At 38.1% G+C, this 22,265-nt stretch overlaps 1 protein-coding gene across 1 annotated transcript; it reads left to right on the forward strand.

Annotated features, from left to right (window-relative positions):
- Positions 1-10,574: 10,574 nt before the first annotated feature.
- LOC148155517 (uncharacterized) lies at positions 10,575-20,677 on the forward strand. Its single transcript, XM_088012318.1, has 2 exons — positions 10,575-11,534; positions 17,875-20,677. The coding sequence occupies exons 1-2, from the start codon at positions 11,396-11,398 to the stop codon at positions 18,813-18,815; spliced, it is 1,080 nt and encodes a 359-aa protein (XP_087868444.1). The 5' UTR covers positions 10,575-11,395; the 3' UTR covers positions 18,816-20,677.
- The last annotated feature ends 1,588 nt before the right edge of the window (positions 20,678-22,265 follow it).

The raw sequence follows: 22,265 nt of genomic DNA on the forward strand, positions 1-22,265 counted from the left end.
ATTTAATCATAAGAAATCATAGTCAGGCAGAAAGAGAGTTATGAAACAGGAAGAGCAGGTTTCCTGGAAAAAGAGGAAGTTTCCAGCCTGCAGTGATTAAAAATAGTTCAGATTGCTCATTTTGAGCACTAAAGGTTTAAGGAATAAAATCTAAACATTTTGAGTAATTGGATAAAACCCAGAGTAAAATATTTAAATTAATAATGATAACTTACAATTAAGTTAATAATTAATATTGGTTTAACCAATGGTTGATGTTGGTTTGATTATAAGAATATTTACACTTACTCTTAAACTTATGGGAGTACTTAAAGGTGAAAGAAGTAACTGTAACATGGTGTCAAATAATTAGAATGATTATTATTGGTTTCTTTTCAGAAATGTCTGTAATAACGCATTATGATTATAAGAGTAACTAATAAGTAATGGTTATTATATTATAAGTGAATGCTAAATCAGAGAAACTAAAAGGTTATAAATGTGATTTTGACATTGAACTTGAAATGGTGTAAAGTGTGTAACTGTAACTAAAGGTCACTGATGTTGTGTTAGAGGTAGATGGTAGGTGAAAGGTCAGGTGGAAAGAGGAACTGATGGGAGAGCGGAGGTGTCCAACGCCTTATTGCTAAACTTCAACTTACCTAAGAGAAGGTTAGACACAAGAGGACTGTTGAGCAACTCGGGGACATTAGAACAGACATCAGGTGATAATGTCCAAAGATGGTGATGGATATGAGATTATCGGTCCAAGCAGTTAGCCAATGAAACAGGCACAGCAACAAAGCTAGCCAATGCAAATGCACCAAAAGGGTGGATAAACCCTTTATAAGGTGAGTGCAAAAGAGGAGTCTTTGGTTGGATCCTTCAGGCAGCTTCGAGCCAAGATCGAGATGGACAAAGAACTCTGCAGCTGAAGAAGAGCCGGAGCCACAGAGCCGAAGACTGTTCTGCACATGGGGACCAACCCGTTAGCCCCGCAACATGTGGCTTCAAATTGCACTTCTCTCATCAGCTGGGTTCGAGACCCCAAAGAAAAAGACCAAAGCAAAGATGAAGATAAAGACAAAGGCAAAGAGGAAGAACTGGTGTGTTCCTTCCATGAGACCAGCTCATCTACATCTCGAAGGACCAGAAAGATCGTGAGACGGAGAGAAAGGAGCTACAGAGCTGCAAGACAAGAAGGAGAGGGCCGCTATGCACATGAGGAAGTCACCCTGAGGCCCGAGACCTGCCGCTCTGACTCAATACTCTTCCTGTACTGGGAGCCTCCTGCTGCTGCAACACCTTCTTCATCATCAGGCCAGTTCTGGGGTTCAAAATGCCAAACTCCGTCCGTCTCTCTCAAAGTTTCCCTTTTTTAGTTCACAGTGTCAGCATTAGGGAAAGATAGGCTAGATTATTGATTTTACTTATTTGATTATTTCTGCTACTGATTTAAGCTGTACTGACCCTTGCAAAATTGCCTTACTAATAAAATAATTAGCATTAAGAAAATCTAAAAGATGTTGTGGACATTCAGTTAATGAGTCACCTTAAAGTTCTTTGATGGTTGTAAAATAGCTATGAAGTTTGATTCTGGGAGGAGAAAGTGGAAAATGTTTTATAGGTTGCTTTTAGCCAAAACTAAAACAACACCCTTGGGACTCGCCCGAGTCACTAAAACCAACCTGGTTCAGTAACAAATGCAAGTTGTAATAAGAGAAAGAGCGACAGTTAACAGGTGTGCTCTGTGAAACTAGCTGATTCCGGGCTGCTTTATCTGGCTAATTCACAGAGTGAAAAAGGGTGGGACATCTGGATGGAGGTCGTTAGAAACCAGGCTAGTCTTTCTCGCACCCAGCTTAAACAGAGTTTACTTCAGTTCTGGGTAGGGTAAATCTCGGCAGATTTAGGAAACTCAATTCACCCGTTAGACGGAGAGCTGGTAGAACATCTCCCTCCTCTCAGAAGAGGAAGTAGAGAGTGAGAAGGGGGGAGGGTTGTTGTGCAACAACAATACATGTTCTACAGAGTTTCCCCCAGAAAACTTGCTAATCCCAGTGGTCGGGGCGTCGAGGCGGTCCACCGTGTTTTTGTATTAAAGATGTTAAGTTGACAGGAAATGTAAAAATATTACGGTTTAATTATACGTTACAGGAAAAGATCTACAGTGAAATGCTTTTTAAACCCACAACTAGTCTAAAAACAACAAATTTGCACTTCTGTTTAATCCATTTAAGTCAGCGGCTCCATCAGCCTCATACAGCCTTGGACCGGCCCTGCATGATGAGGTAATCTGCTGCACTACGCAGAGATGCGCAACAAACGGGAGATTTAATTCAATGCTGCTAATGTGGCTTTAGTAGCTCTTCCTTTTCATGTCTGTTGAGTTTTTAATCGTCACAGAAACTATTCTGGTTGGTCGAGTTTATGGGACACATTTCTCAGATCTCCGTGCGGCCATATGGTTTGATGCATCGTGTAACCGGAAAAATAATACTAAAAATGATGATAAAATAATATAAAATCAGCGTGATGCGTGACTCCGAGGAGAGCGCGAAAGCTCCTCATCAGGCTGAACCTGCATGATGAGGTTAGCGCTGCTCTTTACAAACGCTCCGGCAAACCGGGACCACAGACATAAACTTCACAGGGAAGACAGACACAGAGCCACACGCTGGGCAGCGTGTTGAGATGTAAACATCGCATATAATTGTTCGTTCACAAAGATAAATCATTCTCACTGCTCCACAACGCGCCTCTGAATTCGCTACAAGTTATTCCTGCGCTTCACATTGAGCTGCGCAACCAGAGCTAACGCGGCGGGTTTTAAACTCTTACCTAGAGTTCTCCAAAGGATCGTAATTCCTCACAGTAGGTTGATGTAAATATCCATAAAGGTCAGCCTGTGTCCAGTTTGAGTGAAAGGAGGCGCGCGCGATTCCACTGAGGTAAAGCAGCGGTAGCGCGAGGCAAACGCAGAGGCGCCAACTGTGTGATTGGTCTGCGCGCTGCCGGGTTTAAATGCATAAACTATAAACCTATCCTTTAGGAATAAATCTGCTCTGCTAGTGAAATGCTAAGAGTAAAAGAGACGCTTGCAGCCCGGCTTTAAAAAGAAAAAAAAAAAAAAATTTTCCCTAGAAACGTAAACAAGCGACGCTTAGCCTGGCGGCGGGGCTAGTAAAGCATGGCGGGCTGCCAGGCTTATAATACACTGGGGGAAACCCTGTCCTATGTTGAGGTTCTCTCTAGAATTGATTTGGTTAAAACCTAGAATGAAAGATGGAGGCGTTTCATGTCTATGAAGCTGAGAATTGTTGTGTTTGTTAAATATGATCATTTGGATCTTCACATTTGGATACATAGAGATGTGTAACCATGACACATTTTAATTCACAGATGCTTTGTGGGGGGTTTTCTGGCATATTCTGTATAAAAAAACAATAATGATAAACTGTATGTTGTTGTATTAACATTCTGTTTGTGTTAAACTATATGTTGTGTGTGTACAACGTGAAGAGCAGAGGGCTCAGCACACAGCCCTGAGGAGAACCAGTACTGATGCTGATAGATGAAGTTTTGTGGCCCACTGACTATTTCATGCATTAACAGAGTTTGACTGGACATGGACTCCCTTCCAGAACATTCTCACAAGATTGGACTTGAGGGATTAATTTGTATTCTTTACAATAGTTTTTTTTTCTTTTTTGTAGTTTTAAAATCAACATAGAATGTACAGAATGGTTGAGAGTTTTCAATAAATATATGTAAAAAAAAGTATTTCTGATAGTTTTGTCTTTAAAGTAAAATAAGATTAAAACTGATTTCATTTATTTCAAATTATATTAACCAGTTTTACTCCAATTAAAATCTTTTGAAATTAAATGAAACGCATTTGTACTTTAATTTAATGCAAGATTCACCACAAACTAATTTTCATGCATTGATTACAGTTATTTTCAATTAGCTTTTTTCTCCAGCTGTAATATTTTGCTCTTTTCTGCTGCAGCTGTTAGATTACAGTTTTTATGTTGAAACTGTGTATTTATATGTATTTTAGAAAGAAATAAAAGTGTAACAACTCATTTAACAATAAAAGTTTTGAGTTGTCCTGTAGTGTATGTTAAGCCTTATACTTGAACCCAGTAGATGGTGGCACCACACCTGTACTGGTTGTAACCACTGTGGTTCCTGTAACTGATGGGTTGCTGGTTCAAACTCCCCACATCCTTCTCAGTTGTAGAATCCTTGAGCAAGGCACCAAACCTGCCTTGTCTGCTGGTAGGAGTCTGATGGCACCGATTGTGTAGCAGCTTCTGTTAGTCTGCCCCAGGGCAGCTGTGGCCAGGGGCGCTGCCAGGAATCGTGGGCCCCCGGAGGAAAAAAGCATCTACCTTCACCGAGAGCAAAATGTATTGATATTGGGTTTTATCTGGAACAACCGGCCCTTTAAGAACATTCAGATTTTTAATATGGCCCAAAATGGAAATAAGTTAAATGAATTGAAAGGTAAATCAGAACAAAACAAATGTTATAAGTTGATTAAAGACAACGAAGTCGTGAAGGGAGGATTTTAAGTTGTAGTTTTAGGAACTAACAATACCTTAAAAAACCACGGTGAACAACATCACATCTGACCAGGTGATGATTTTTGTGAGGGTTTGTTCAGCTGAAATTAAGTTTAGACACGTGATAAAAAAAAATACTAGCAGGAATAGCTGAGCTCTGTCGACCGTGGGCTAGACGGAGGTGGACTGTAGCACCACTTTGAATGTGGTTGTTGCAAAACATTAACCTGCGTCATGGGACAAATGGGTAGAGGTTTTATTCGAAGATAAATGATTAAAGCTTTAAGTCATTAAATATTTTTCAACGGCCCCCAAATGGTATTATTTTAAAAAAAATGAAGGAAATGAATTCCCTCCTACATGTCCTATTGACTTTTGTGATTTCCCAGTCAATTCGATCAAAAACAATCTTCTTAGTTTAATTAAAATTGATCAGATGTTTGACTGATTTTCTGCTCAAATGTAAGCAATAAACATTTGCTCAAGCTGTAGTTTGCAGCAATAATTCATTTACTAATTGTGCATGTATTCAGCTTCTTCACTTGAGATTATTAAATAAAATTCCTTTCAGTAATCACCTGTCTGTAATTCTTTTTTTTTTTTTTAGTATTAGGCCTGTCGCAATAAACAATAAATCAATTAATTGCATGATAAATGAAAATTATCGACCTCATTTTAATTGATCGGCTTTATCGTTTCTTCCTGCCCTTTCCTCTTTCTGTTGATGACACTGAATGAAAAAATTCTCAACTCCGGTGCTCTCCACTGACCCTCCCTTCCTCATTTCCTTTGCTTAAGGGAGGAGTGAACTATTGCATCAGGTAGTTGGGTATGCCCATCTTTTAAGTCTAATGATTATTTAAGGGCAATATAATATACAAACTATATAATCTGTACTCACATTCCTAGAGCTCACCACAGGGATGGTATCGATCTTGGAGAAGTTGCTAGTTTCCCTGGTGGGAACTTTGGATGATTGGAATCAACAGAGATGTACCAGTGGGACTTTAGGGCAGATTAAAATTTTAAAGTTTACCCAATCTAAAGAATTTTGTCTTTATCTGAACTGCCTCCCATATCTCAAATTTCCTGAATGATTTGTAAACATAATGCTCCTTTACACCTCACTCCCTTCCTGACGACATCCGTGCGACTGTGGAGCAGAGCACCTCCAACGACTTGCTCTTAGATAAGACCATCATATCAGAGACTGGTTCCTGGGAGAGCTGGCTGTACAGGGTTCACAGACTAATTGCATCCACACTCCAAATCAACAGATAAATGCACTTTGTAATTGTGACCGCCTTTCATTGGCTCCATGTCTGTGCCTTATCCTGCATATGTGCCAGATCCTTCCCGATGTTGTCATTTTATACTACTTACTCTTATTCTTATTGGTTAGAACAAACCAAATATTAATCAGAACCAAACAGGAACCAGCTTCAGCAGGAAGCTGCTGAAGCTGAGAACCAAAATCAGGAAATAAGAAAACCTTTCTCATGTGTGACCGGTAAAAAGCATTTTGCTGTCAAATATGTTTTTGATGCTCACATGAGGATTCATATTGGCGAAAAGCCATTTTCATGCATGAACTGTGAAAAAAGTTAGTCACAAACAAGCGTTTAACTCAGCAGCACATGATGATTCACACAGGTGAAAAGCTCTAGAACTATTTTCCATATATGTCCTATGTTGAGGTTCATGATAAAAGTCATTTAGATGAAAACTGAATGGCTTTCTTGTCTATAAAGTGGGAAAATGGATTAATTTTCAAATTTGTGAGGGCAGCTGTCGCTACCTTCAGTAGTTTAAGTGCTAATGGGTGAATGACTAAAGTACAGGCCATTTTATAACTAGGCAATACTTTCAGTAGCCCATTTCTTTGTTTACAAAGAAATACTTTGGGGAAACTTTGCAGTTTTGATCCGTTTAACTGCAGGATTTACACTATAGATGGTTCTGGTGCTGTTTTTTTTTTTGTTTTTTTTTTGTTTTTTTTTACAGTGCTAGAAAAACCAGCACACCCCCCGTACATATTTCCATACAGGTCTCCTCAGAGAAACATATAAACACCCTTATGACCCAATTTAATTGTTGGACTGATTTATGATCCTAATAAATGACTGCTTTTTAATTCCCGGTGACCAGATGTCCCCCCCTAAAATAAACAATCCTTTGACCTCTGTTGGTCCCCTTTGTGACACTTGGTTTTGGTAAACTCCTTCCGACCTTCATGAGTTTTGAGAAGAATACAATTAAAGTTTGAAAACAATAAGTGATAGATAATCACTAACCAGAATATTACATAATGTACAATATAGTATATTTAAATAGAACAGGGGTCACCAACTCCAGTCCTCGAGGGCTACCATCCTGTAACTTTTAGATGCGTCTCTGCTCAAACACACCTGGATCAAATAAACTGCTCGTTTCCACCCTATTGCAGAGAGGAATGAATGCTGGTGAGGGAATTCAGACATTTTGGAGCAGAGGTGAATCTAAAAGTTGCAGGATGTTAGCCCTTGAGGACTGGAGTTGGTGACCCCTGAAATAGAATATACTATATTGACTTTAACTCTATGTCTCAGGAGATGCAACAGAGTTCAGCAATAGACATTCTGTTTGCAGGTGGCTCTCCCCTACTCACCACACCATTTGTGTGTCTGTGTGTGTAGGGGGCAGTCATGAGGAGGGAAGAGGGAGCCCCCGTCTACTACTCAGTGCTAACTACATGTTTGTGATTTCCTTCATCCTTTCAAAAAAAAAAACTGAATCTAAATGAGCTAAACTCTCATAGACTTTTTTCTGTAACACTTGCTAGTGTGATACATTTCAGTAAATGTTCCTCATTTGTATGTGTATTTCTTAAGAATATGTGATAAACAGGCCTACGTGAGGTTACTCAAATTTAGCTTTCTACAGTTAAAGTGAAAGACAACCTGTAACATCAGTCCCTTTCCAGAATTTGTCCTCACATCGTTGTGGGAAAGGTCCTTATCTGGTGTAGTGAAGAAACTGAGAAACATGTTGCGGGATATAGGAGATACGAATCAGAAGACAATGTTAACTTTGGATTTGTGGAAAACTGGAATATTAATATTGTATTTGTTTTATTTAGATAAAATGGCAGAAAAGATTTTACGTTTTTAAAAGAGAACTGGCACTGTATGAGAAATCTTTAGATGTGATGATCGTATGATCCACAAGGTGGCGGTAATGCAAGACATGAATGCCGACAGTCATAAAATCACAAAGAAGAAGAGGAAGAGAAGGACCACACTCCAGTATGGTAGGTGGCGGTAAACATAGACATAATATAAGGATAGACGCCTCATGCCCCGCTGTCGCCTATTGTCGCTGACGAGATTTAGGGCGGCCATCTTGGAGCGGTATACCACTCCACTCGGTCCTATGTGTTTAACAGGCACAGTGACGGATCAGCGCATTTAATCGATCATAACACGCTTTTTTGTTACTGGAAACCTTATTCAAACAGCTATCAAAGCTACATTTATAAACAATTGTATTATTTAAGTATGTTATTTAAGTTATTTAAGTATTTAAATATGCTTAGTGGCTAAAACAATAGAATAGGAATGGAATATTCTGATATTGATGTATAAAGAGCATATTACAAAGCACACAGCCGTTCATAATTTATTTAATAAATTATTTAGTAATATCAATACATATTTAAATAACTATACAACACAAATAAAGATTCATAATGGCACAAATAAATAATTAATACTGAATTATATATACATATATATATATATATATATATATATATATATGTTTATATATATGTTTATATATATGTTTATATATATATATATATATATATATATATATATATATATATATATATATATATATATATATATGTTTATATATATGTTTATATATATATATATATATATGTTTATATATATATATATATATATATATATATATATATATATTTTATTTTATTTTTTTTTTTTTTTTTTGCCGACTTCTAGCTTCAGAGATTCAGCAGTTGAGATTAAGTCCAAAATCTGATGAGATCCATCCTGCTGCAGTGAATTCGTCTCTCTTTATAGATTTCTCCCTCTTCTTCCTCACATCGTGTCTTTATGAAACTTTCAAAACAAAAACGGAAGATTTGGGATGTATCTTACTAGTGAAAGAATTACATATAAATAATAGTCTTTACCACCTGTGTAAACTTTGCTGGTGAATGTTATAACACATAAGTTTTATAATATGTGTTATATTGTTTCATTTCTAATGCTCTTGTGTCATATAATCTAAGTCAATGTTAGAGAATAATTAATATTTTTAGATGTACAGAATCTCAGTTAGTCTTCATAGCGGGGCTGAACCCGTATTACACCGGGTTCAGATACCAGCTAGGCGAGATACCAGCTAATATTAGCTGGTATCTCGCCGGTGGACATAAATACAGTAAAGTAATATTCTAATATATAATATAATCACAATATATACACAATAATATGTCCATCTTACTTGTGAAATGCTGTCTGTGGAGCCCTCACATCAATAATCCATAGATCCGAACAATAATATCCCTCAGAGCTGAGGCATCGTCTATTGTTTTGATTGAGGAAAGTAGGAGTTTATACCGCTCTAAGATGGCCGCCGTATTTCCTGCGCCGGAGCAGCCAATGCGGCGTCTACCCTTATATTATGTCTATGGCGGTAAATGCACCTTGGATGCCAGCCGCCAATAAAAATCAAAGGAAGAAGAAGAAGAAGAAGAAGAAGAAGAAGAAGAAGAAGAAGAAGACAAAGAGGACGGCACATGGTCTGTTTTGTTGAATGTTCCAGTGTTTCTCTAAAAATATCTTCAGTCCAGCTTAAACGATTTTATGTACAAGCAGTTTACTGCTGCTGAAGAAACATTCAGAGAGTTTAAAGAAATCACCGTCAAGTCGGAGGAAGAGATGGATGATCAGCGCAGACTGCTGGATTTCTCCCGGACTCCCCGGATAATCTTACACCGGATAGGTAGGAAACACCAGCGTTTGGATGAAGGTTAAGGTCTAAATATCTGAAACTGAATGTTCTTTTCCCGTATAAATGTTTTTTCAATAGGTAAATGAAAGCAGACATCACAATTATGCATTGAGAATGGCTTATTTATGTAGAGAGAAAATGTCCTTTTTTTATGGCTCTCCTTTAACTACTGACTTACTTTTTAAAGCAGGAGAAATATGAACAATGCAGCGCAAGTTTAGTAAAGCAAGTGTAACCGGAGTGTAGATGTCGAGTTCCATTTTCTGGTTTCCTACTACTTATCTCCTTTGCCTTCCAAAATCTCGCAATAGATTTTATTTATATATATATATATATATATATATATATATATATATATATATATATATACACACACACACACAGCAATTCTCGCGAGAATTACTAAGCAGCCAATCGTTGTTGAGTGTCTTAGTCACATGTAACACCGTGACACATGTCGCGTCATAGACATAATATAAGGATAGACGCCTCATGCCCCGCTGTCGCCTATTGTCGCTGACGAGATTTAGGGCGGCCATCTTGGAGCGGTATACCACTCCACTCGGTCCTGTGTGTTTAACAGGCACAGTGACGGATCAGCGCATTTAATCGATCATAACACGCTTTTTTGTTACTGGAAACCATATTCAAACATCTATCAAAGCTACATTTATAAACAATTGTATTATTTAAGTATGTTATTTAAGTTATTTAAGTATTTAAATATGCTTAGTGGCTAAAACAATAGAATAGGAATGGAATATTCTGATATTGATGTATAAAGAGCATATTACAAAGCACACAGCCGTTCATAATTTATTTAATAAATTATTTAGTAATATCAATACATATTTAAATAACTATACAACACAAATAAAGATTCATAATGGCACAAATAAATAATTAATACTGAATATATATATATATATATATATATGTATATATATATTTATATTTATTTTTTTTTTATTTTTTATTTTTGCCGACTTCTAGCTTCAGAGATTCAGCAGCTGAGATTAAGTCCAAAATCTGATGAGATCCATCCGTGCTGCAGTGAATCCGTCTCTCTTTATAGATTTCTCCCTCTTCTTCCTCACATCGTGTCTTTATGAAACTTTCAAAACAAAAACGGAAGATTTGGGATGTATCTTACTAGTGAAAGAATTACATATAAATAATAGTCTTTACCACCTGTGTAAACTTTGCTGGTGAATGTTATAACACATAAGTTTTATAATATGTGTTATATTGTTTCATTTCTAATGCTCTTGTGTCATATAATCTAAGTCAATGTTAGAGAATAATTAATATTTTTAGATGTACAGAATCTCAGTTAGCCTTCATAGCGGGGCTGAACCCGTATTACACCAAGCACTGTAGCTAATATTAGCTAGTATCTCGCCGGTGGACATAAATACAGTAAAGTAATATTCTAATCACAATATATACACAATAATATGTCCATCTTACTTGTGAAATGCTGTCTGTGGAGCCCTCACATCAATAATCCATAGATCCGAACAATAATATCCCTCAGAGCTGAGGCATCGTCTATTGTTTTGATTGAGGAAAGTAGGAGTTTATACCGCTCTAAGATGGCCGCCGTATTTCCTGCGCCGGAGCAGCCAATGCGGCGTCTACCCTTATATTATGTCTATGGCGGTAAATGCACCTTGGATGCCAGCCGCCAATAAAAATCAAAGGAAGAAGAAGAAGAAGAAGAAGAAGAAGAAGAAGAAGACAAAGAGGACGGCACATGGTCTGTTTTGTTGAATGTTCCAGTGTTTCTCTAAAAATATCTTCAGTCCAGCTTAAACGATTTTATGTACAAGCAGTTTACTGCTGCTGAAGAAACATTCAGAGAGTTTAAAGAAATCACCGTCAAGTCGGAGGAAGAGATGGATGATCAGCGCAGACTGCTGGATTTCTCCCGGACTCCCCGGATAATCTTACACCGGATAGGTAGGAAACACCAGCGTTTGGATGAAGGTTAAGGTCTAAATATCTGAAACTGAATGTTCTTTTCCCGTATAAATGTTTTTTCAATAGGTAAATGAAAGCAGACATCACAATTATGCATTGAGAATGGCTTATTTATGTAGAGAGAAAATGTCCTTTTTTTATGGCTCTCCTTTAACTACTGACTTACTTTTTAAAGCAGGAGAAATATGAACAATGCAGCGCAAGTTTAGTAAAGCAAGTGTAACCGGAGTGTAGATGTCGAGTTCCATTTTCTGGTTTCCTACTACTTATCTCCTTTGCCTTCCAAAATCTCGCAATAGATTTTATTATATATATATATATATATATATATATATATATATATATATACACACACACACACAGCAATTCTCGCGAGAATTACTAAGCAGCCAATCGTTGTTGAGTGTCTTAGTCACATGTAACACCGTGACACATGTCGCGTCATAGACATAATATAAGGATAGACGCCTCATGCCCCGCTGTCGCCTATTGTCGCTGACGAGATTTAGGGCGGCCATCTTGGAGCGGTATACCACTCCACTCGGTCCTGTGTGTTTAACAGGCACAGTGACGGATCAGCGCATTTAATCGATCATAACACGCTTTTTTGTTACTGGAAACCATATTCAAACATCTATCAAAGCTACATTTATAAACAATTGTATTATTTAAGTATGTTATTTAAGTTATTTAAGTATTTAAATATGCTTAGTGGCTAAAACAATAGAATAGGAATGGAATATTCTGATATTGATGTATAAAGAGCATATTACAAAGCACACAGCCGTTCATAATTTATTTAATAAATTATTTAGTAATATCAATACATATTTAAATAACTATACAACACAAATAAAGATTCATAATGGCACAAATAAATAATTAATACTGAATATATATATATATATATATATATATGTATATATATATTTATATTTATTTTTTTTTTATTTTTTATTTTTGCCGACTTCTAGCTTCAGAGATTCAGCAGCTGAGATTAAGTCCAAAATCTGATGAGATCCATCCGTGCTGCAGTGAATCCGTCTCTCTTTATAGATTTCTCCCTCTTCTTCCTCACATCGTGTCTTTATGAAACTTTCAAAACAAAAACGGAAGATTTGGGATGTATCTTACTAGTGAAAGAATTACATATAAATAATAGTCTTTACCACCTGTGTAAACTTTGCTGGTGAATGTTATAACACATAAGTTTTATAATATGTGTTATATTGTTTCATTTCTAATGCTCTTGTGTCATATAATCTAAGTCAATGTTAGAGAATAATTAATATTTTTAGATGTACAGAATCTCAGTTAGCCTTCATAGCGGGGCTGAACCCGTATTACACCAAGCACTGTAGCTAATATTAGCTAGTATCTCGCCGGTGGACATAAATACAGTAAAGTAATATTCTAATCACAATATATACACAATAATATGTCCATCTTACTTGTGAAATGCTGTCTGTGGAGCCCTCACATCAATAATCCATAGATCCGAACAATAATATCCCTCAGAGCTGAGGCATCGTCTATTGTTTTGATTGAGGAAAGTAGGAGTTTATACCGCTCTAAGATGGCCGCCGTATTTCCTGCGCCGGAGCAGCCAATGCGGCGTCTACCCTTATATTATGTCTATGTGTCGCGTCAATCCGCGGTTCCTCATCAGATACGGTTCCCCCCTGCGTAACTTGCCGTTCCGCCCCGCACACGCGGCAAAATACGCGCGTGCTCGTGATGAGCACTGAGAAAGCACGCGCGTAGCAAACACGCGCTTGTTCGGAGCGCTTATCTGGGGAACTACGGACACCGTGAAAGCTCAAACCACATGTTTCGGAAAAGTCACACTTTCTTCACGTTTTTGCTGGAAACTAATAGTAATAATAACAATAATAAATAAGAGTAATTATAAATAGATATGTCACATATTATTATTTTAAGACGTTGTATATATATATATATATATATATATATATACACACACACAAGGCACCCACATCTGCAAACTTCTAGTCTGTCTACTCCTTCATGAGTCGTATCTTGAGTTCTGAGAACTAGCCCATTGACCCTGTTGGTCATAATCTATTTTCAATTATTTAGAAATATAGTATACTGTTGTTTACACAGATATGCTACACAAGCAACATAAACTAAAAATAGCGGCGTTAGTAGTGTAGTAGAAAATGTTATAATGTGCTTTAAGATTGTGTCTGATAAGATCATGTGTCTGCATGATCTCATCATGAGATGGGTCTCCTGCTCTCTTATAACCCTTTCAAGCATGAATTTTGATCCTTTGTGTCAGGATTTTTTACCTATTTTTTGTAAGGCATAAAAGAGGTAGGAAAAAAATTTGTAAAGAAAATATATTATTTTCTTAGGTGATCAATTGTAATTTTCTTCTAATACAAAGTTGTTATTTGAAAAATACATCAGTAGTATTGTTCCTTAAGGGTTATCTGATGTCACAATATTTTTGTTTTTTACCTGCCAGAGTCGTCTACAGTAGAAGGAGGGACCGGGTCGGTTGGCATGTTTTGTTTTTTTTTGTCTGTCGGCCATATTAGATTTAATAAAAATAATTTCTTGCATTTGCAGCTGATGGCCAGTAGTTGAGAGTGTATTTTATGATGCATTAGCGTCCACGTCAGTGGTCATTTAAAACATAAAAATCCACAAGAAGCACAAGAAAATGGCTTTTAGGTAGCTGTCCACTGTAGTGACCGCTATGCAGGAAAGGGATAAACTTCCACAGTATCATGTAACAGCAGGGGGTGTCTGTGACCCAGGAAACAAGCTGGGAGTTCCTCAGTGCTTCATGAAGCTTCATCTCACCATCACTACTTTTCATTGTTTCCTCTCCTGCTCTGGTCAAAACCCACAGGCCCAACCCAGTGCATGCTGGTCCAATACCAGTTCTTATACTTACAGAAAATTGACCCACAGTTCTTCCTGTCTAACTTAGAAAAGTAAATAAAGGAACAAAAACTAAGCAACTATCAACTTTCAAATAAACTTATGCTTGTAAATAAACCCCAAAGATATAAAGTGGACTAAAATAAAATTTTAATACAAGTCAAAATAATAAAAATAAACAATAGCTCCAAATATTGCCTTGAAATAATATAATTTACTGTTAAATATTAACAATAATCCCTACTGCAATTAATCTTATAATAAATATGTTTTTAAAATCCATTAATTTGAGAATTCTCCAAATGTCAGCTGGAGACAGTGTTGTGTTCAAGACCACCTAACCCGAGACCAAGACAAGACCAAGACCAGAGTGTATCGAGACCGAGACAAGACCAAGACTTTTAGGGTCCGAGACCAAGTCAAGACCAAGACCGAGGGAAGTCGAGACCGAGTCAAGACCAAGACCAGCGGCCCACGCTACATGATACTATAAAATGTGAAATATGATCAAAATTACTTCTCAAATTGATCTGAAAGATCCATATTCACATAAAAACACCTAGATATTAAATACTTAACAAAATTAATCAATATTAATTTTGCTTCCATCTCTGTGCTACAATCCGCGGTGGTCTCGTGCCATCCTTAAAAAGATAACGCCCTGGGTGTTTGTCCATGTTGCTCATGTCAGAAACCACCACTGTCTGCACCATTAAACATAGCAATTGAGTCAATGCCCTGACGGTAAATAACACTCAACTATGAACACTGACCAAGGAGCAACAAGCAAGAAGTAACCAATCACAAGACGCTCACCGTGACTGTTCCAGATAGTCTGACACCATGGCAGACTACCATTACAGCTGCCACTTTGACCGAAAACAATCAAAGAGCAATGTGCATGCTCTGTGTGCTCTTTTGTTCTTGTTTTATTTATTTGTTAATTAAAAAATATCAATGTACATAATTAAATAAAATAATGATAGCTGCTGCAGTGTACGCAGGGGATTACAATAACAAAGAAGAGTGTTCTGTCAGGTCAGCATATGCTGTCAGATCGTCGTACGCTTAGCACAAACCCACAGCTATATCTGTCAGACACGTCTTTACTATATAATTTTATTTAATTAGCAACATAGAATCATGACGTAGATCATTATATACTTTATTAACAGTTGTATGGCATCTTGACTTAGCGGTTAAGTAGGTTAATGAGTTTTACACGGGCGTGTGTTGTAGCTGACTCCAGCTGCAGCCAGACCCTGCTTTAAATACAATTTGAAAAAAACAATGCATGTATATCTATGTGGTTATCATGGAAAACAATTACTTATTTTCATCTTAACTTGTTGTGTATGGTGAGCTGACAACTCCTCTGACTGTCGGACTTCTTAATGCGCAGGCATGGTACTCACTGCATGTATGCTATTCTGACAGCGTATGGTAATCTAATGGGCTCTTTGCACCTACGGCGTTGACGTTACATCTCCAGGAGCTAATGCGGCTCACTTGTTTCCGCTTTGAGTTACCATGACTGGTAGAAAAGACTAAGTTGGATTTCAGATGCAAAAAATGCAATACTATGAATGTTGTTGTCTTCCTAATATAATGAGCTTTTAAGTTTTCATTAATTTCCAAGCAATCCTGAATTAAGAAGATGGTGGCTTGTAAATATTTGTCACTACCAGTTAAAGCTAACGCTGCACAACACAAAGTTTGCAGCCTTCACTTCACTCCGGATCAGCCTAAAAATACCAGGGATACGGATGATAAATAAAGGAGCCTCCCTGAGTTATTTCCATGGAATCACTTCTGTATTCAGCCTGAAAACGAGAGAGCAGACCAGAGCCAGACAGCCAAGCAACTGATCTGCCTGTACATACTGCTGTAAACACCGTCCTGAGCTCTTCACAAGAAACATGCAAAGGTAATAAAACGAAATAACACGGAGACATGAAGCAACACGGTCATATTTTTCTAAAAGCAGCAACTTTGAACCTGAACAGCTGAACCAGATCTCTGACACCAGAGCTGCGCTACTGTTAAGCTATGAGGCTTGTTGTGCTTCGTTGTGCTTCGGAAGTAAAAAGCCCGAACCGTAACCAAACCCCTTTAGTCTGACACTAACGACAATAAACACACAGTATACTTGAAAATTAGGTAAAAACATTGTCCGTTAGAATGTTTAGATACTTAAATAGCACATTTTTACAAGAACAATGTCAGAGAATATTGCCTACTAGCACAAGCTAAGGTTAATGTTAGCCACAAAGTTTAAGTAAAACTCACCTTCGTATCAGTGAATGTGTAACGAGGCATACATCTTAAAACCTTTCTCCAGCTTACTTGTTGGGGCTTCGGATCGATGTACAAACCTTGGCCAAGCCCTGAAAGCACCTATTGTAAAAGGCCATTTTCAATAGATCGGAAACAATAGAGCCGCTTTTCCCCAAACGCGGAAGCTGAGGTGCAAAGAGCCCATAGAACGACTCTCAGTGACACTCCAGTCCTATCTAATAAGTACAGAGACGAGCAGATGAATCGTACTGTTCCTGAATGTCACATCACTATATTGCAGACTTTTGGACACAGCGTTGTCCCATATATGCGACAAGTCAGTCAACACCTCCGCACAATAATTCAGCGCAGTGAGTGACAACTTTTTTCATCACAAATGCTTATGTGTCTCTGTACAGCTAGCTTTGCTAACATCACGTTAACGGAGCTTACCTTTCTTTGAGCTACTTTTCTAAGTGACGAAAAAAGTAAGACATTGTCCCCACCGTCTGTGAAACTGCCTGGATGTTGAGTTAGCTGTGGCCATCGGATTTCTTATTATTTATGCAGCGCTATTAAATTACTGACGATTAAACATCTTATGCCGCTGAGAGGAAACCACTCCGCCTGTCTCAGAGCGCCGCGTGCGAGTGAAAGGTGGGGAGGGGGAGGGGAGAGAAACAGAAACACGTATTTGGCAAGTCACGTTATTGGTTGGATTTTAATCGGTGCGTTTTGCATCCACTGAAACAAAGATGTTAAATAAACTAGATAGTGTGCTGTATGTTTAGTGATATTTTAACAGTTGCGGTCTCGACTGGTCTTGAAATAAAATGCCGAGTCCTCAGCGTCCGAGACCGAGACAAGACCGAGACCAAATGCGGTCGAGTCCGAGACGAGACCGAGACTATCAATAAATGGTCTCGAGACCGGTATCGAGACCAAGACCGATCTCGAGTACTACAACACTGGCTGGAGATGTCGACTTATCTGTATCTCTGTCTGCACTCTTGAATTTTCAAGTGTGTTTTTTTTTTTGTCCATTTCTGTCTTAAATGATGGAGGATTTCTCCCATTTACTTCAGTAAAGTTAATAATTTCTCATTTCCTCTGTTTTCTTCTCCAGATTCCCTGAAGTGTAACGTTTGTAACCAGGAGAGAAGATCCACTGTGGAAAAGGAGGAATTGGAGCCTCTGCAAGTGAAACAAGAACAGGAAGTTTACTGCAGTCAGGGTGAAGAACAGATTGAATTAAAACAGGAGACTGATACCTGCATGGTGGTTCCTGTTGATGAGCAAACAAACCAAACTGAATCAGAACCAAACAGGAACCAAGACATCTTCCAGGAAGCTGCTGAAGCTGAGAACCAGAATCAGGAAAGATGCAAGACTTTCTCATGTGTCATCTGTGAAAAACGTTTCCCTTTCAAATCTGTTTTTGATGCTCACATGAGGAGTCACACTGGTGAAAAGCTGTTTTCATGTGTGAACTGTGGAAAATGTTTTAATGTCAAAGCTACTTTAACTCGCCACATGACAATTCACACTGGTGAAAAGCCATTTTCATGTGGGAACTGTGGAAAAAGTTTTAGTCTAAAACAGGATTTAGTTACGCACATGAGGATTCACACTGGTGAAAAGCCGTTTTCATGTGGGAACTGTGGAAAAAGTTTTAGTCGCAAATCGTCTTTAACTAGTCACATGATGATTCACACTGGTGAAAAGCCATTTTCATGTGTGAACTGTGGAAAATGTTTTAATGACAAAGCTACTTTAACTCGCCACATGAGGATTCACACTCGTGAAAAGCCGTTTTCATGTGGGAACTGTGGAAAAAGTTTTAGACAAAAAGGGAATTTAATTAGTCACATGAGGATTCACACTGGTGAAAAGCCGTTTTCATGTGTGAACTGTGGAAAAAGTTTTAGTCTAAAACAGGATTTAGTTACGCACATGAGGATTCACACTGGTGAAAAGCCATTTTCATGTGGGAACTGTGGAAAAAGTTTTAGTCGCAAATCGTCTTTAACTAGTCACATGATGATTCACACTGGTGAAAAGCTGTAGAAATATTTTCCATACATGTTCTACAGAGTTTCCCCCAGAAAACTTTCTAAGCCCAGTGGTCGGGGCGTCGAGGCGGTCCACCGTGTTTTTGTATTAAACGATGTTAAGTTGACAGGAAATGTAAAAATATTACGGTTTAATTATATGTTACAGGAAAAGATCTACAGTGAAATGCTATTTAAACCCACAACTAGTCTAAAAACAACAAATTTGCACTTCTGTTTAATCCATTTAAGTCAGCGGCTAAGTCAGCGGCTCCATCAGCCTCATACAGCCTTGGACCGGCCCTGCATGATGAGGTAATCTGCTGCACTACGCAGAGATGCGCAACAAATGGGAGATTTAATTCAATGCTGCTAATGTGGCTTTAGTAGCTCTTCCTTTTCATGTCTGTTGAGTTTTTAATCGTCACAGAAACTATTCTGGTTGGTCGAGTTTATGGGACAAATTTCTCAGATCTCCGTGCGGCCGCGTGTATTAACTCCCAAGTAGACAACGCATTTGATATGGTTTGATGCATCGTGTAACCGGAAAAATAATACTAAAAATGATAATAAAATAATATAAAATCAGCGTGATGCGTGACTCCGAGGAGAGCGCGAAAGCTCCTCATCAGGCTGAACCTGCATGATGAGGTTAGCGCTGCTCGTTATCCACAAACGCTCCGGCCAACCGGGACCACAGACATAAATTTTACAGGGAAGACGGACACAGAGCCACACGCTGGGCAGCGTGTTGAGATGTAAACATCGCATATAATTGTTCGTTCACAAAGATAAATCATTCTCACTGCTCCACAACGCGCCTCTGAATTCGCTACAAGTTATTCCTGCGCTTCACACTGAGCTGTGCAACCAGAGCTAACGCGGCGGGTTTTAAACTCTTACCTAGAGTTCTCCAACGGATCGTAATTCCTCACAGTAGGTTGATGTAAATATCCATACAGGTCAGCCTGTGTCCAGTTTGAGTGAAAGGAGGCGCGCGCGATCCCACTGAGGTAAAGCAGCGGTAGCGCGAGGCAAACGCAGAGGCGCCAGCTGTGCGATTGGTCTGCGCGCTGCCGGGTTTAAATGCATAAACTATAAACCTATCCTTTAGGAATAAATCTGCTCTGCTAGTGAAATGCTAAGAGTAAAAGAGACGCTTGCAGCCTGGCTTTAAAAAGAAAAAAAAGATTTATTTTTTTCCCTAGAAACGTAAACAAGCGACGCTTAGCCTGGCGGCAGGGCTAGTAAAGCATGGCGGGCTGCCAGGCTTATAATACACTGGGGGAAACCCTGTCCTATGTTGAGGTTCTCTCTAGAATTGATTTGGTTAAAACCTAGAATGAAAGATGGAGGCGTTTCATGTCTATAAAGCTGAGAATTGTTGTGTTTGTTAAATGTGATCATTTGGATCTTCACATTTGGATACATAGAGATGTGTGACCATGACACATTTTAATTCACAGATGCTTTGTTTTCTTTTTTCTGGCATATTCTGTATAAAAAGAACAATAATGATAAACTGTATGTTGTTGTATTAACATTCTGTTTGTGTTAAACTATATGTTGTGTGTGTACAACGTGAAGAGCAGAGGGCTCAGCACACAGCCCTGAGGAGAACCAGTACTGATGCTGATAGAGGAAGTTTTGTGGTCCACTGACTATTTCATGCATTAACAGAGTTTGACTGGACATGGACTCCTTTCCAGAACATTCTCACAAGGTTTTAGGAACTAACAATACCTTAAAAAACCACGGTGAACAACATCACATCTGACCAGGTGATGATTTTTGTGAGGGTTTGTTCAGCTGAAATTCAGTTTAGACACGTGATAAAAAAAACTTGAGATTATTAAATAAAATTCCTTTCAGTAATCACCTGTCTGTAATTCTATTTTTTTTTAGTATTAGGCCTGTTGCAATAAACAATAAATCAATTAATTGCATGATAAATGAAAATTATCAACCTCATTTTAATTGATCGGCTTTATCGTTTCTTCCTGCCCTTTCCTCTTTCTGTTGATGACACTGAATGAAAAAATTCTCAATTCCGGTGCTCTCCACTGACCCTCCCTTCCTCATTTCCTTTGCTTAAGGGAGGAGTGAACTATTGCATCAGGTAGTTGGGTATGCCCATCTTTTAAGTCTAATGATTATTTAAGGGCAATATAATATACAAACTATATAATCTGTACTCACAGTCCTAGAGCTCACCACAGGGATGGTATCCATCTTGGAGAAGTTGCTAGTTTTCCTGGTGGGAACTTTGGATGATTGGAATCAACAGAGATGTACCAGTGGGACTTTAGGGCAGATTAAAATTTTAAAGTTTACCCAATCTAAAGAATTTTGTCTTTATCTGAACTGCCTCCCATATCTCAAATTTCCTGAATGATTTGTAAACATAATGCTCCTTTACACCTCACTCCCTTCCTGACGACATCCGTGCGACTGTGGAGCAGAGCACCTCCAACGACTTGCTCTTAGATAAGACCATCATATCAGAGACAGGTTCCTGGGAGAGCTGGCTGTACAGGGTTCACAGACTAATTGCATCCACACTCCAAATCAACAGATAAATGCACTTTGTAATTGTGACCGCCTTTCATTGGCTCCATGTCTGTGCCTTATCCTGCATATGTGCCAGATCCTTCCCGATGTTGTCATTTTATACTACTTACTCTTATTCTTATTGGTTAGAACAAACCAAATATTAATCAGAACCAAACAGGAACCAGCTTCAGCAGGAAGCTGCTGAAGCTGGGAACCAAAATCAGGAAATAAGAAAACCTTTCTCATGTGTGACCGGTAAAAAGCATTTTGCTGTCAAATATGTTTTTGATGCTCACATGAGGATTCATATTGGCGAAAAGCCATTTTCATGCATGAACTGTGAAAAAAGTTAGTCACAAACAAGCGTTTAACTCAGCAGCACATGATTCACACAGGTGAAAAGCTCTAGAACTATTTTCCATATATGTCCTATGTTGAGGTTCATCATAAAAGTCATTTAGATGAAAACTGAATGGCTTTCTTGTCTATAAAGTGTTAAAATGGATTAATTTTCAAATTTGTTAAATGTGATCATTTGGATCTTGGATCTATAAGAGCTAAACTCTCATAGACTTTTTTCTGTAACACTTGCTAGTGTGATACATTTCGGTAAATGTTCCTCATTTGTATGTGTATTTCTTAAGAATATGTGACTGGTAGTAAACAGGCCTACGTGAGGTTATTCAAATTTAGCTTTCTACAGTTAAAGTGAAAGACAACCTGTAACATCAGTCCCTTTCCAGAATTTGTCCTCACATCGTTGTGGTAAAGGTCCTTATCTGGTGTAGTGAAGAAACTGTGAAACATGTTGCGGGATATAGGAGATACGAATCAGAAGACAATGTTAACTTTGGATTTGTGGAAAAGTGGAATATTAATATTGTATTTGTTTTATTTAGATAAAATGGCAGAA

This window comes from Poecilia mexicana, unplaced genomic scaffold (genome assembly GCF_051168715.1).
Source record: "Poecilia mexicana isolate PSO_F unplaced genomic scaffold, ASM5116871v1 scaffold_14, whole genome shotgun sequence".
NCBI classification, from domain to species: Eukaryota; Metazoa; Chordata; class Actinopteri; order Cyprinodontiformes; family Poeciliidae; genus Poecilia; species Poecilia mexicana.